General features: G+C 38.7%; 1 protein-coding gene across 1 annotated transcript in view; it reads left to right on the top strand.

Annotated features, from left to right (window-relative positions):
• The window catches only part of LOC136882346 (zinc finger protein 718), a 73148-nt gene that overhangs the window by 4479 nt on the left and 50895 nt on the right, over positions 1-17774 (top strand). Inside the window, exon 2 of the mRNA XM_068229448.1 lies at positions 11133-11215. Coding sequence (XP_068085549.1) covers positions 11147-11215 — 69 coding nt within the window. The 5' untranslated portion in view covers positions 11133-11146. The remainder of the gene's footprint in view (positions 1-11132; positions 11216-17774) is intronic.

A 17774-nucleotide genomic window follows, 5' to 3' on the forward strand; every position in this document is an offset into this window, starting at 1 on the left:
ATGGCGTAGGAATGGAAAATTCAGAATTCCCATAGAGGGAATTAGATATTTTTCACCAATAGAGCATGTCAAAAACATATCAGATGTGAGGCTTTTCAGGCGTTTGCTCTATTAACCGCGTTTCGGCTTAGGTCTGACACTAGACTCGTCAGAGTGGGATGTGTCAGACCCTACCCACTTGCCCGCAGTGATCGCCGGAATCGTGTGGGCCGACGTACCGGGGAGAGGGGCTGCCCAGATCTTATTGTCTAGAGGCACACAGGGCCAAAACCAAGCATTATGGTCTGGGGAGCTATTAGCTTTAATGTGAAATCACAATTAGTGCTTGTTGAGGGCACTATAACTGCTCGACAGTACGTTGATAGGGTACTCAATCCAGTGGTTGTCTCTATGATGGCGAACATTGCTAATGGGATATTTCAGCAGGACAATGCCCGGGTTTACACTGCATGCATCTCCAGAGAAGCTCTCCACGACATCACAACCTTAAAATGGCCCGCCAGATCCCTGGACCTCAGTGCTATTGAGCTTGTGTGGGACATGATGGGTCGACAACTGGCCAACCGTCCTCAGCCACCCATAACTCTGGAACAACTGACCCGTGCAGTGCAGCAAGCATGGGTCACAATTCCTTAGGAAGTGATCCAGGCCCTTATTGACTCCATGCCTCGTTGAATTCATCAATGTATTGCAGCTCGTGGTGGGCACATCCTGTATTGATTGTTGTCCAAACTTGCGGTCAAAGGGACTTGAAAGTGTAATTATCGAATCATAACCGAACACTCGTCCTGCATGTTCAATTGCAGCAGAGTAGCACCACTCCTGGGTGTTGCAATTTCCATTTTCTTCAGTGTATAATCTTATAAGAACAACCTTAAACTGAAGGGGTTTTGCATTCACTGACAAAAATCTCCTGTCAGAAGAAGGGGTTAACAATGGGCTCAGCAATATCAGGAATAATAGTGAACGTATTCCTAAATAATATTGAAAACAATTTCTTAACCAACTAAGAGACGCAGAAGGAGACCAAGTTTTAAGAGGTGTGCAACTAAAAGGAGCTACAGAGCTGTTTACAAATAGGGGATTATGGAAGCACTTAGTTAATTTGCACGGGTTTTCAGACTTAATGTTAAAAGGCGTAACAGTGTACAATGATGTATGTATGAGATTATGATCCATCATCTAGCTACCACATTTCCTTGTGTATGTGCCTTCAGCAAATATTCAGTTTGGTTCTGCAAATAGCATAGAGCCCAGTTTATTCAACCGTGTGTTTAATTTTACTAACCATTGTAAACTAACAATTGTTATTAGTTTAAACCGCCACGGCACTTAACGCCCTTGAAATGGCCTTGGCCTGCCCAGCAACCGCTGCTCAGCCTGAAGGCCTGTAGATTACGAGGGGCTATGTGGTCAGCAGAATGCATAATCTCGGTCGTTATTCTGGGCTTTCAAGACCTGGATTAGTTTAAAACTTAGGTTGAAAGTACCCTGTTTCACCAACACATTTCCAACATATGTATTTTGGCTTGCGCGTTATCATGGTATTTTCTAATTCCAAATTTGTTATGAAGCAATTGTTAAAAACAAATTAACACATTTCATTGAGATTTCTGAATGTGTTTGGCAGTGAGCGCCGGTTGTTTCTTTATATAATGCACTCTTATAGTGGTGCATACCTGCCAACTTTTACGGTTTATCCGTAAAATTTACGGAAATTGCAGCATATTACGGTTTTATGGATGGACGGTGTCATTTTACGACTTTGCAGACAAAAATTTGAAATAACATTTGATAAATGCTCCACTTCTGTACAATCGATTGTTTGCGTGGGTCGAAGCACGCTCTGTCTTGGTTGAAGGCAAGTCCACGATAGTCGATAACTCATTCTTTGATATGATTGGTATTTTTACTGCGTGTTGTTTGTGTCTTTATTAGAACTGAATTTAAAGCCGGGATAACAGTTATTCCTTGTGAATTTTAGGTGTCGACAGGCTCTGCTACGCAAATTCTTTGTTCTGGTCCATTCGCTTGTTGTGATTTAACCTATATTCTTTGACCACGCGAGTGTCGTTCTTTGTTTACGGACAGTACTTCCAGACATTTAAAGAATCATATTGTGTTGATTTTCCTTTCATACTAAAATCTAGAATGTTTTGGCCTTTTAAGGTTATGATTTGTTTTTTGTGTTATAACTTCGTGCTTCGCAGCTTCCTGTATTTGTTGGACTAAGTACATTCGTTCCAGTGACTTGGTATACCGCTGTTAGCGAAGTCCATTAAGTTATAAAGAATAATAATAATAATTACATTCATTCCACATGTGTGTGACATGTTTTAATGAAGTGTTTTACTGCCTTGAGTGTTTATGTTATAATTTTATGTGACGTTCAGTGGTCCAGGTTCCTTTCGATGTTTCATTTTGTTCTTGGACATTTTCATTCGCTATATTCTTATTGTAGATTATCGTGAATAAATCCAGCAAAAAAGTACTTCCAGACATGTAAAGAATCATATTCTGTTGATTTTACATGCATTCTAGAAGAAAGGGAGAAAATTTTTCCTTTTGCACGGTATGTGATTGTGATATTAACAATTTAGGTGACGGTGAGTTAGTTGTTGGCATTCAGACTTCCAACATAGTGAATGATCTCCGGGATACAGATAAATCCCTTTTCTTTTCATCAGTGAGAAACTACTTTTGTAGTGCCTGTGACTACATCATCGTCATCATCAACAAGTTTCCACTCATGGTTGATGTGTTAAAGCATGCTCAAGTTGCTAGGTTAGACAGAATTTAAGATGCACAGTTTTCTTCCATTCGTTTTATTCTTGGAAAGGTTTCCTATCATGTTATGCAAGGAAGAGAATGAAACTACAGATGAGGTGGTGAATGAGTTCAGGTAGATGACACTTTGGTTGCAAATCACGATGCTGCAAGCGATTCCAGTTGGGCACAAATATCAAGAATTCGTGGAGCTGATGGACTTCTTAAGTAAAACCAAATTTCTAGAGTAATGCTGTCTATTCTCACCATACCCCATGGCAATGCAGAATGTGAACCTGATTTCAGCCTTGTGAAGAAAAATAGAACAGTTCATCCATGTCCATTGAATCTCTGGAGTCTTATTTCTATTTTAAAGACCAGGAGTTCTGGTCTTTGTTATGAAAAAACATTTTTCTGGAAGCTAAAAAGGCCACAACTATGACTTTCAAGTCGAACTAGCATTTGATTTGCAGCGTGTATTATATTATTTCTTGCCTGTGTTCCGTTAAACAAGTTTTATTGTGTAAAGCCTTTTTCACTTATCGCATATGTGTTTAATTTATCAAGGAAGTCCTGTTATCTATGCTCCAAACAAACATTCATCACGCCTGCTGCTGTTTAACATGGATTTCTTTTTGATTGTTATATTAATCTACAAATCATTGGCATATGATGTAACTAGATATGATTTCTTTTAAGTATTCTATTTAAAACATGAATTCTAGTATTTTCTTTTTTTTTTGTTTGCTAGGGGCTTAACGTCGCACCGACACAGATAGGTCTTATGGCAACGATGGGATGGAAAAGGACTAGGAGTTGGAAGGAAGAGGCCGTGGCCTTAATTAAGGTACAACCCCAGCATTTGCCTGGTGTGAAAATGGGAAACCATGGAAAACCATTTTCAGGGCTGCCGATAGTGGGATTCGAACCTACTATCTCCCGGATGCAAGCTCACAGCCGTGCGCCTATACGCGCACGGCCAACTCGCCCGGTCTAGTATTTTGTAGCCCAGAAGTATTATTATTTTCGCCAAGCCGGGGTACGTCATAAATCGTTAGATTTTTTGTCGCGCATGAGTTTTACTGATAGCCCTTTTCAAAAGTTGGCAGGTATGGTGGTGTGTTGAAATAGTATTTTGTCAGTCACACATGGTTGGCATTATTATATGCACCTAGCTTGATAACTGCAGTGGGTTTGAACCCCGCTGTTGGCAGCCCTGAATTTGGTTTTCCATGGTTTCCCATTTTCATACCAGGCAAATGCAGGGTGTCCCATTTGTTGCCATAAGACCTGTATGTTTTGGTGAGACCTAAAGCAGACTGTAAAAATAAAAAAAATAATGTGAATATTATAGGTTATGGTTAGCGGAGACTGCTAAGATGTAAACATGTGAAATAAGAGGCACAGAAGTGCTATTAGGATGAATGGAAGACAAATATTGTTTTAGATTTAATTTTAAAGTGAAAAATGAAAGAATTCAATTCAATGTATTCTTATATGAGTGCAATCTACATGTGATATAGTGGTTAGTGTGATATTCTGTAAATTGCACTACACCTTATTTTCTAACTGAGATTAACATTCTCACAGTGACTGCTGGATATCTCTCTCTATAGATAAATACATACATACATCATCATTATACACCATTCTGTCTTTTATCATTTAGTCTGCAATCTCTGTGAATTTAGTAAATGTTGCCACAATCCTCTATTTGCAACTAGTGGTATTGCCTCATTTAGTTCTGTGCCTCTTATCTTTAAATCATAGGAAACTGAGTCTTACCATCGTCATCTTGGTCTCCCTTTACTTCTCTTATCCTCCATAACAGAATCCTTTATTCTCCTAGGTAACCTATCCTCCTCCATTCGCCTCACATGACCCCATCACTGAAGCTGGTTTATGCATACAGCTTCATCCATCAAGTTCATTCCTAACTTATTTTTTATCTCCTCATTCAGAGTACCATCCTGCCTTTGTTCCCATCAATTCATACCAGCAATAATTCTCGCTACTTTCATGTCTGTTACTCCTAACTTATGAATAAGATATCCTGAGTCTACACAGCTTTCACTCCCATAAAGCAAAGTTGGTATGGAAACAGACTGATGTAAAGATAGTTCCTTCAGGAGCTGACTTCCTTCTTACAGAATACTTTTGACCCCAACTGCAAGCTCATTGCATTAGCTTTACTGTACCTTGACTTTTGTCGCCATAAGACCTATCTGTGTTGGTGCGACGTAAAGCCCCTAGCAAAAAAAAAATGTACCTTGATTCAATCTCACTTGCTAATTACCATCCTGGGAGATCACACATCCTAAATACTTGAAATTATCTTCCTGTTTCAGCTTTGTATCACCAATCTGACATTCAGTTCTGTTGAATTCCTCACCTACTGACATCAATTTACTCATTGAAAGGCTAATTTTCATACCATAGTGTTTGCACCTTTTTTCAAATTACAACATATTAGACTGCAGGCTTTCAGCACAATCTGCCATTAACACCACAGCATAGGCCAGACTGCATACTACATTTCCACCTAACTGAATCCCTCCCTGCCACTTTATACCTTTCAGCAGGTTATCCACATAAACTACAAACAACAAAGGTGAAAGATTACAGCTTTGTCTAACCCCTGTAAGTACCCTGAACCAAGAACTCATTCTACCATCAATTCTCACTGCAGCCCAGTTGTCAACATAAATGCCGTTGATTGTTTTTTATAATCTACCGTTGATCCCATAGCCCCCCCAGTATGGTGAATATCCTTTCCCTCGGTGCCCTGTCATATGCTTTCTCTTGATCTACGAACCAAAAACACAACTGTCTATTCCTCTCGTAACATTTTTCATTTATCTGGCACATACTGAAAATCTGATCCTGACAGCCCCTCTGTGGTCTGAAACCACACTGGTTTTCATCCAACTTCCTCTCAACCACTGATTGCAGCCTCCTTTCAAAGATGCTAGTGAAAACTTTGCCTGGTATACTAATCAATGAGATACCTCAAAAGTTGTGTACAATTCCCTGTCTGTCAGCCCTTGTTTGGAGCCATTTCTGATAAGCCTTCTTTTTAGATTTACAAGTTGCTCTTACTTTTTCATTCCACCAAGATGTTCACTTTTTCCCTTCTTTACAGACGGTTGTTCCTGGGCATTCCCTTGCCGTTCCTACTACAGCATCCCTGTAGGCCACGCATTCCCTTTCTGTATCCTGAACCTGCTTACTGTCCACTGTTCGGAATTTCTCACTAATTATATACATGTACTTCTGTCTAATTTCCTCGTCTTGGAGATTTTCTACCCGTATTTGTTTGCAGACAGATTTCACTTTCTCTATTCTAGGCCTAGAGATACTTAGTTCACTACAGATCGGGTAGTGATCTGTTTCATCTAAAAATCCCCCCAAAACCCGTACATTCCTAACGGATTTCCAGAATTCGAAGTCTGTTAAGATATAGTCTATTATGGATCTGGTACTCCTAGCCTCCCCTGTGTAGCCTTATGCTTGAAAAATGTATTCATAACAGCTAAACCCATACTAGCACAGAAATCCAGCAGGTGATTCCCATTCCCATTAGCTTCCAAATTTTCCCCACATTTACCAATCACCCTTTCATATCCTTCAGTTCTTTTTCCAACACTCACATTGAAATTTACCATTAGCACTATACTATCCTTGCTGTTGACCCTGACACTGATGTCACTCAATGCTTCATAAAACTTGTCCATGTCATCTTCATCTGCACCCTCACATGGTGAATACAACAAGACAATTCTCATCCTAATTCATCCAACTGCCAAAGCTACCCACATCATTCGCTCGTGTATGTGCCTAACAGAAACTGTGTTGTGTGCAATAGTATTCCTGATGAATAGCCCTAACCCAGGTTCTGCCCTTCCTTTTTTAACACCTGCCAGGTACACTTTATAATCTCCTATCTCTTCCTCGTTATCTACCCTTAGCCGAATATCATTTACTCATAGCAAATCCAGATGCATCCTCGTTGCTGACTTAGCCAGTTCTACTTTCTTCCTTCCATAAGCCCCATTAATATTGATAGCTCCCCTTTGAATTTCATTCTGTTTGCCAAGTTGTTTCCAAGGAGTCCCTCGTCTGTCAAATGAGAGTGAGACTCCATTAGTCCAATAGGTCCGAGGCTTGCTTAAAATGTTCGGAGCTCGGTAAATTAATGAAGCAGGATGCTACTCTACTTACACAAAGTCCAAGTGAGGATATCTCGTCTAACGGGTTAAGGACCACTGGTGGATTGTATAGCCCTAGCCGCCTAAGCCCAAGGAAGGCCATGACTCAAAATATATCCGAGATGCCCACTCCCATTTCATAGCAACTGGTATCCCGACTCCCAGGACCTCTTACTAGGCCACTCAGCCGTTGCCCATGGTTCACGAACTAGGACATGATTACAGTAACCCACACCATATATATTTGAGGTAGAAAATGAAGTTCACTGCAGTTTGCCTAATAATTTTATTCACATTTTTATCTTCATGTTCCCTCAAAATGGTAATTTGTTTTTAAAACGATATATAGCTAGAACAAGACTTAATCTCATGTTGTCATGCTTTGTGGAGAAATATGGTGATAATTCGGCCACCTGTCCACTTGACTACGATGTAAATCTCAAAGTGTATATGCGTTGCATTGGAATCGGGGGGGTTCATATATTTTTTTAATTATTAGGTTGCAGACGTGATATGTTTAAGCAAAATGTGTTCACCTTTTAGTGTTTTATCACCTCCAGTACGTCCAGAGCAGATCCTGTGTCATGGCATTTGTCCTCAAATCTATCAAAAACGAAAGCATCGTTGAGTTAAACCCTTGTACATGAGTTAATGTTTAATGTCCTCCATCAGGTACATTCAAGTTCATTTAAATCAGTTGGTCTTGGGAGGAACTCTAAGCAACTGCTCCACTGGAGACACTGATAAGTTTCAGTCTGTTGGAAAATAACCTATTTTCAATTTCTTCTGGAACCTTGTTCATTGTGGCTTTGTTCATTAAATATCTTTGTAGAAAACTTTCTTCTGACAACTCTAAAAAGTTGTTTTTCTTAATATGGTTTGTCCTTTGACTTCTTCAATTTATAAATAGTCTCCATACAGCAGTAACACTTCAGACTTACGTCTTCTATATTCTACCATTTTGAAATTTTAACGCTCTTAGGAGGTTTAACACAGGGCTGCTGCCATGTTAATTTATCACAAGTATTAACAATTTTTTTTAAGTTAACAACTCTTGATGGGATGGTCATTTTTAAAAAATTATGTTTAAGTCTCCTTAAGAGCACGTTATAATTTTTTTTTTTTTTTTTCATATTAAGAGCAGTGTTAACATTTAACATTCGTTGAAGAAACTGGGCCTAGGTCTGTTAGTCTGATGATCGTGCAAAGGAACAAACTTTTATTTATTCATTCATTTACTTTTTATACATTCATCAATACAGGCCTCTTGCTTAGATAGCAAGGGCAGTTTAACACAAGAGTAATCTTCAGCACAAATAGTACAAAGTTGTATCTAAAGTAGTGTGTGTAGGATAGATATCTGATTTTATTACTGTCACTTTTTAAAGAATGTGTGATGGTACAATTTATTTTAATACAGGCAAAGATTTCTTAAAAATTTCTACTGAAACCTCAATATAAGGTAAACCCCCATTTAAGGTTAAATCCAGAGATCTGTAAAAACGCCGTTTTTTCAAAGATGAACCTTACACCGGGATTTTTTGTTTGTTTCTCATCCTTAACTTTTTCAAAGAGTACAAATATTTCTTTCACCAGTGCTACAAACTTGGAAACAATTGAAGGAATACAAAATAGATGCATGATAATATTTTAGGAGCTTGTGACATTAGAGCAAATGCAACCATAGTATGACCAAGGGCTGAAACTTTGTCTGCTCAGTTAATCAGTCTAACTGAGCAGACATACTTTCAGCATAGAGCACCCCAGATGTAAACTAGTAGTAGTTCCTGGTCTGGCTGAGTGAATCGTATTTTGTACATTATGTCACAGGCCGACTCAAGGAATGTCCCACATTACCGGTATATGCCTGCAGATTTTATATCTGGAACGGTGCTGCCTTTAAATACTTTGGTGCTTGAGTTACCCTCCACCTTGTTATAAAAGCTTGTACATAAGTAACAAACAAGTTACAAATCAAGGTTAGTCTTATATAAAAGATAAGTGTTCTCCCCAGAAATTTTCATCAGCAAGGTTGCTGGAATGAGTAGCTGGGTGGGGAATATTATGTAAAAAATAAATATGATAAAATTTAATTTGAATCCCCTCAGGGCATTAACAATAGTATCAGACAGATAGACTTTAACTGCAAAATTCAACTATTTTAGTGTTATTATCACGAACAAGACCTAACAGAATATTTTGAATATCTAGTGTTCCAATGCATGATCATAGTTATGTAATACCTGGACCTATCATTCGGTTGCTTTGGAGTGCCAAACAGGTTTGTGACGTCTAGCGAAATCTAGTTAATCCAGCCACTGCTCACGCACGATACTGCATGATAGTCAAGTGAAACTTTTAAACTCCGATGTAATGGATGCAATTATTTAGATAATTATAACAATAATAATGGCATGTGGCCTGCGAAGAGGCCTTGTGCCGGTCTTTAGAGTTGACGCCGTATGAGCGACCTGCATGTCTATGAGGATGCGACCCTATCTGTGATGAATTCTAATGAAGAAGATGGCACGCACACACACACATACCCAGCCCCCGAGCCATCAGAATTAAGAGTGAAGGTTAAAATCCCTGACCCAGCTGGGAATTGAACCTAAGACCCTCTGGACCAAGGGCCAACACTCTAACTATTTGGCCACAGAGCCGGACATAGTGCTGATGAAGATTTGTCTTTTAAACAAACAACTTTACATTATAAAAATGTTTATTTGGTACACTCAGTGATTCAAATATATATTAATATTATGTAACTAGCACATATGAAGGTAATGTTAGCCGGATGTTGTGTAAAAATGGCAGGGCAGTGCACCCATTAAAATGATCCTAGGGAGAACACTGGATAAACACAATGACAGTTGAATGTGAGAAAGGAAAGGAACAACAATAGAAAATAAGGACATTTAAAGGGGACAAGGACATTCTCCTCAACTTCACATAGTTTGTCTTTCTCTTTCTCTCTGTGCATCAATCCCAGTTCTTCTACATCCATTTCTGCTTCCCAGCTTCAACAAAAGTATGGATATCTGTGAATATCGCCATCCTTTTAAGAGCCATTTTATCAGATATTCAGTTTTGATGTGGGAAGTGTAGAGTGAAAAGGAAGCCACTTAATTTTTGGTTTCCATATTTACCTAATTGATTAGTTTTCTATTTCTGTAATTGTACCAAATTTGTAGTCTGTTATCTGCTGTTTTCATCATTGTTTTAATTTCTTTCCTTTCTCTCTGTTTTTCTTCTATAGACTAAAACAGGTGCATTATTTTCCTCATGATGTCCAAGATTGATTTTTGACTGTGACAGTATCGAATTGACTAAGGTTTGAGCGATGCTAGTAACATACCATTCCCTGTAGACAGTCCCTGTGATGAATAGTACGAAAATTTCCCTTTATAGGGGCTGTTGATATTATATTTATATTCAGTGCAATATATTCATTTCAGTGGCCTTGGGAGCACCTGGCACATTGAGTAATCTGTGGGAAAATGCCTCACGATTCATTTCTTCGGTATTTTCTATATCAGTTCGAGGTGAAATTGTTGGGATAGAACAAGCCTTTTTTAAATAATGTTATCATTTTTACTTCCCACTGATGACTTTTTGATGGTTTTCGGAGATGCTGAGGTGCTGGAATTTTGTTCTGTAGGAGTGCTTTTATGTGCCAGTAAATCTGCCAATAAGAAGCTGACATAATTGAGCTCCTTCAAATACCACCGGACTGAGTCGGGATCGAACCTGCCAAGTTGGGGTCAGAAGGCCAGTGCCTCAACCGTCTGAGCCACTCAGCATGGCAAACAAGCCTTTGCACTGAAGACGATTAACATACATGCATATCTAGTTACATAGGTACATGTAACACTATTTTTCCAAGTGTACAGTTACCTATCATTTCATATGTAATAATGAATTGTGTTAAATAATTCAATATTCCTGATAAATTAGAGCATTACTCCTCACAAGCTGTCAAAAATTGTGGGTAATTTTTGTTTAATTTGACTTACTTGGTAGAGTCTAATTTCAAAAATCATCATGTCTTTTATTCTCTGCTTAGAATGCATTAAATAAAAATGTTTGAGTAATGTAATTTAAAACATTGTTTGGTCTTCTAATGTTCTCATTAAGGAAATTGTTTTTATTTTTCAGGATCTTTAAACAACATGCAGGAGCCACACTTTGTAGAGTGTCAGAGGGGATGGCTGGCAGCTGCAGGAGAGGCGGCTGCTTGTGTAAGTGAACTTTTAATTAGTATGTGACTGAATGGTAAAACTTCAGTTTCCTCTGAAAATGCTACTGAATGAAAGTGTGAAGTGTCAAGTCGTTTGACAGAAAAAGAGTTGTGTTTATTGTGAAAATGAAAACCTACAACCTGTTTTCCAGTCTTCGACCCGGTCAGGGATGTAATGAATGAATCATATATAGGCTACTAGTACAATGGAGTCACCACTCCCAAAGTGATTTATTAATGACTGATAGATGCTGTGAAATGAGAATGGAGAGTGTTGCTGGAATGAAATGTGGCAGGGAAGACTGGAGTACCCAGAGAAGAACCTGTCCCACCTCTGTTTTGTCCAGCACAAATCTCGTATGGAATGGCCAAGATTTGAACCACGTTATCCAGTGGTGAGAGGCCGACACGCTGCCCTCTGAGCCATGGAGGCTCTCATTGGCAATGTATATAGGCCTGTTAGTATTAAAGTAATAAAAGAAATACAGCTGATCAATACTCTTTGTGGTGATTTTATCAAATGACTGGCTTTTACCTGTGATCTCCCTTATGAATGTTCATAAATGAACACATTACACACACATAACTTTGTAATAATCTGCTCACATAAATACAATCATCATCACTCATAGATTTACTTATTTCTGAGCGTTATGACCCCACTGGCTTCTTTGCTGGTCACATCCCTGCTGTAGCGTCGCCATTCCAGACAGTCTTCTGGTTTCTTCAGGGCACATTGGAAAGATGAACTGGCAATAATCTTCAGTTGTCACATCCATCTGGTTGCAGTCCTTCCTCGTGATCTACTACCCTCAACTTTCTCTTCCATGATAAACTTCTCCAGACTTTCTCCAGGTAATCTTGCAGTGTGTCCGAAGAACTGAATTAGTCTTTTATTGATATGAGAAGAAAGGTATTTAAATTAATTTTATTGACCTAGAAAAATTCCTTTCCTCATCTCTTTCTCGTAACTCGTCACGAATAGTTGACCCAAGGTATACAAAGTCATACACTACATCGAACTCTTTCAAACAACCTCTGAGCTCTCAACCTTTGTTGGTTTGAGTTTGGACTTACCGAAGTCGACTTCCAGTCCATTATCAAACTGCCATTCTTCACTATTGATAACATATCTGAAATCTCTTCCTCACTGCTGGCAAGTAGGTTGATGTCATTTCTCTCCCACCAATTGAGATGCCCCCAATCCGATCATCAAATACCTTCCGTATGGTGTACCCACTATATAAAGGCAATAGTAAGTTGATATCCTTGAATTCAAGGATTATAATCTGTCAGTAGCTATTGTGGTTCCTTAGGTAATTAATACAAGGTTCTTCCTTTAATTCCCTTTTCATTTGTTGCTCAATCTAAGCTTTCATTGCCTTAGTTGGTGTACTGATTTTACCTTTTTACCTGAACCATGGCCATGACGAATTGCCTCTGTGGCTCAGGCGGCAGCGCCCCAGCCTCTCACCGCTCGGATCTGTGATTCAAATCCCGGTCACTCTTTGTGATATTTGTGCTGGACAAAGCAGAGGTGGAGCAGGTTTTTCTCTGGGTACTTCAGTTTTCCCTGTCATATTTCATTCCAACAACACACTCCAATATCTTTTCATCTCATCTGTCATTCCTTAAACATTGCCCCAGAGAAGTGCAACAGGCTTCAGCAGCCTGTACAATTTCTATCCTCGCTGCTAGATGGGGGCTTCATTCATTCCATTACTGACCTGGTCGAATGACTGGAAACAGGCTGTGGATTTTAATCACCTTAACCATGACAATCACAAAAAAGTTAATAAAGTAGCATGATGTTGATGACAGTTTTTTATCAAGAAAAATGAAATAGAACAGGCCAACAAGAGTTTGGCATACATAGCAACAAGACTTTGGGATGTCTATATTACTAATGAGACCATTCAGTTAGAAAAACAGACAATGTGGCTTATGAGAATCAGTTGAAATAAATCTGTGCATCCATTACTTACTAACCAGAGAGTATACTGCAGAAAATTGCATCATCCTGTAATACGTAATATAACTACAGTCGAACCTCCCTTCTGCAGACACCGTCGGTTCCGAGGAAAAATGTCCGTTACGAGAGGTGTCCGCTAAAATAAGTTTGTAAAAATAATCAAACATTTTAACAGCAAAGAACATCCACCTTAAATAAAAGCATACATATCTTTATTTTTATTATTCTAAGTCAATTCTGTGTTAGTATTTCATAGAGAGTTATTATAAGTGATTTTACATCATTCACAAGCGTTACAGCTTTGTGAAGTAATCGTGAAGCTTCGTCTGTCTAAGTTTAGCACATGTTTTCTTAACTGTGATATTCAGTTCTATTCTTCACAATAGTGTTTATTTGAGTTTTCCTGCAGTTTAATTTTTCGGCAAGCTTTTTCACTGAAAGTCCCTTGTCACTTTCTATAATTACATTTCTTCTTCCCTCGAGATCTAAACACGATCGTCCCTTGTTACTCATGTTTAACAGACAACTGAACTGCTATGATATTTCTGTCTCACTAATTAGCGCCTGTACTGTACTGTCTTTTCCTTCTCAAGTTGACTACCTGAGCTCGACCTTATCAGCGACAATATGAGTTATGAATAGAATGATGCCGGAAGGATCGAAAATCCCCAGGTAACTTGTGAGTCAACAGTCTCTTGCAGCATTTCTGGGTAATTAGAATTCTCAGAATAGGCCTATACACCACTAGGTAGAACTGCACTCTGATGTACACTCTCTCCCCTCGCACTCGAAATAGTACAAACATTCAAAGGGGATTTCCTTATGTCTGTAGAATGGTTTTAAAAGAAAGGATGACATGTGGTCCGGCGTAATAAATTGCCCTGCAACGTGTAAAGCATCCGCGTAAGTCAAGTGGACAGGACAAATGGCGATGTCCGGAGTTCAAGGTGTCCACTTAAATGAGGCCAATTTAACACTTGACTTATGTAAAGTTAAGTCGGTTCCGAGGGAAATTGTCCGTATAGGCAGGTGTCCGCTGAATAACGGTGTCCAGTAGGACAGGTTCGACTGTACTATATTTTGAATGACAATGTGATCGGGTGCTGCCAGAATGAAACTAAGACTACGATTAACCCTAACCCCTCAAATTAAAGTTCTCTGTGTTGTCTCTACTACTCGTATTTTAAATGTGAATTCTTATCTTACATGACCTGTATTTATCTTTCACAATTTTGGAGATAGCACTTGCTTTTAACACGTTCAGTACCTGCTTCTGAGCGGGGCACTTGAATGCCTGGACCAGCCATTTTCATGCCCGGCCCTCTTGACGTGCATCACTTAATACAATTGACAAATACTACTAAACTATAAATGTTAGAAAAAAGATACTTTGTGCTTACCTCTAGTAAATATTTAGGGTGTGATATCTGGTGTCACAGGTTTCAAAATACGTCTAATTTTATACAGCCTATCTGTATTTTCGGCATAATGATTACTGTCACCGAAGTGAAGAAATGGAAGAATATGAAGGAAACGTATTCGGAACATTGTTTAAGAAAATATCGGGGTATGAAAAACAGGGTCTTCGGTCCAGTGCTTTTTATATCAGGATTTTGGACTAATCGGTTTCCACGATTGCATGATCGAATTCTTTGTGAAAGGCCGGGGCACCGCACTTATCACTTGACTCGCGTATAGATTCGTCTGCTCACGCACATACTGATAAAATTTGTCATTCATGAAAATACTCACGTAACTCAAAATATCCTGCTTATTTTCTATTTGAACCATTCACTCTAAATGGCGGAACGGGTGGACAATAACTAGGATGATATGTATCAGGCACTTAACTTTTCTCTATAGGCCTATCGGATTCGGGAATCGGAATTTCCTCGTCACTCTCACTTTCACTATCTGAGTCTATTTCAGGAATAAGTTCGTCACCAGAATAATCATTGTGAACAATATCTAATAATTAATCTTCCGTAAGAAACTTTGTTCTATAAGCCATTATACTACACTCAGTAAGAACGACACGAACTGCATTGGAATCTCAAGTACCGTCTTGACGCGCGAGGAAGTGCTGAGATATTCCCGCTAAAACAGCTAAGATAAACATGAGCCCACTCAACGCGAGGGTTATCTCAAGAAGGTCAACCAACTTCCTGCTACAGCTAATAACGCTGAATAAGGTGTAAGAATGCATAGATGACGTATATAAACAGCACTGCTTGGCGCGGAACATTAAACGTCTTACGCCGTCCACGGCCCGCAGCATAGGGGCAAGCTTAAACGTCTTTCGCCGTCCACGGTCCGCAATGAGTTAAATGACGTATTTAGTCTATACACATTTACAGCAATCTATACTGGAGCAAATAAAAGCAATATGTGCAATTTAAGACAAATTAATTTGCATTTTTATTGTTATTACCACTATCGTTATCACATTCTGATTGGTTTTGTTAATAATTTCACTGAACAAATTATCGGTAAAATGTAATTGAAATACTCTATTCAGTCTCTGGTTTCATACCTCGTGGTAGTTTTAAAGACTGAAAAAGCTGTAAACGGCGATTTCTTGTAATTGGGATCTGCTGATTTATAATTGCCCCTGCCACCAGCATCAGCCACATGTTGGGATACGGTACACAAGCTGACCATCACCAGTTTGCTTTTAGGCATCGTCAAATGCTATTCGGTAATTCATTATGGTACAGTGAAGGAGTAGAGGTGCGAAAATACTGTGGTTTGTGTGTAACGTGATATAAACAACATTGAACAGTAAACTATATATGACTAGAAGAGCACATGACGACCATGTTTGTTTACTATTGCTCAAGCGTGAATTGACAGCTGACGGCTACACTGCCATCTAAATAATAGATTTTTGACTGACTCAAAGAGTACCTGGATTCTACAAAGTTTGACACTGAACCAAAAGATGGCAGTACAGAATAGCATCGTGTATTTTGTTGGCTAAGAGACGTCAGATGAGCGGTGGGTGATAGAATGTCATGTCGGATCTCGCCCGACATGTGACTGGAACAGGAATATCGTAATGTTGGACCTCACCCAACAGACGAGAGGTAAGGGTTAAGCTGTAATTGTGCACTTTGCATTTGAACATGACTAGCCATTCTGTGCTTTGGTTATTGGGTGATTTATTTGCCAAGTGTCTTCAAAGGTGACATCTTGAAAACTAGCCACACTGAGTGGCTGGGACGGTTGAGGCGCTGGCCTTCTCACCTCCAACTTGGCAGGTTCGATCCTGGCTCAGTCCGGTTGTACTTGAAGGGGCTCAAATATGTCAGCCTCATGTTGGTAGATTTACTGGCACATAAAGGAACTCCTGCTGGACTAAATTCCAGCACGTCGGTGTCTCCGAAAACTGCAAAACTAGTTAGTGGGACGTAAAGCAAATAACATTATTATTATCTTCAAAACTATTCAGTTTAAATAATTCCTGTGATTTTTTTCAATTGTCATTAAACTTACTGACCTATGGATAGGTTATATTCATAAAGTGCATCAGATTTTTTGCATTAACCATGCAAATAACTTTCTGTTCTTTAAGTGTTAAGATTTGAAACTAGAAAACACATATTTTGAATTATCTATTGGGTGAATGTTTCCGCTTATATTTGAGTAGATAAGATCAAAAAATAATTTCATTACTTTTGTCCAGAGTTTGATTTGAGAATGCCAGAACTCTAAAAGAGCTATATCAATCCCGTTGTGCCTTCTTGTAGGATATTTTCTTCTACTGCATGTGCTTCACTTGAATTATCTTAATAATGTGTAGTCTACCTTTTAGGTTAAAAAATGCTCCTGAATGATGGCTAAATACTTTGAAATATATCCATCTATTTTTGAGTTGTGGCAGTACAAAACCCTTGAAAATTTATAATACATGTATTGATACTAAGGTCATCACATAATACTTGGAGTATGAATTCTAAGTGAAATAAGATAATTTTCTATTTATCACCATTGATCTGTCAGATTTAGTATCTGATAATTGAAAGGGCAGGATTATTACAGGATCGGGTTAGCAACAAGGGGCAGTGAACGGCAAGGGCATAGTAATCCATAAGTTACAAATATACACACTCATATTGCAGTGGTAGCTGCTCTGTTTCTCATATTCGAGGATCCCCACTTTTTAAAACATTCTCAACATTTGTATTTTTAGCTGTAATTTCTTCTGTGTTTTTGTAATAATAATAATAATAATAATAATAATAATAATAATAATATTATAAGGATGAAAATTATTTTATGCTGTGTAATATAGGGATAATGGCTCTTCTAAGTTGCTGTGCCATTATTGTACAGGATGAGTCTCTCCTCTTTGACAAAAAATGAGGAGGTAATTGGGATTAGAATGAGGATAATATATCAGAAAGTATGGTCCAGTACATTACTTCTGTTTGGTAATTACAGGTTATCAAATGTGGAGGAAAATGTGCATCATGTTATGTTGTCTCTGGCTTGTGAAACAAGTCTACACGACATTGATTACTGTGGAAGTTGCCTGCTTTGCTAATCATCGATTGCTTTTATTGCCAGCTTTTCCTTGCTCAGCCCA

The sequence above is a fragment of the Anabrus simplex genome, chromosome 10 (assembly GCF_040414725.1).
Source record: "Anabrus simplex isolate iqAnaSimp1 chromosome 10, ASM4041472v1, whole genome shotgun sequence".
In the NCBI taxonomy this organism is placed as follows: domain Eukaryota; kingdom Metazoa; phylum Arthropoda; class Insecta; order Orthoptera; family Tettigoniidae; genus Anabrus; species Anabrus simplex.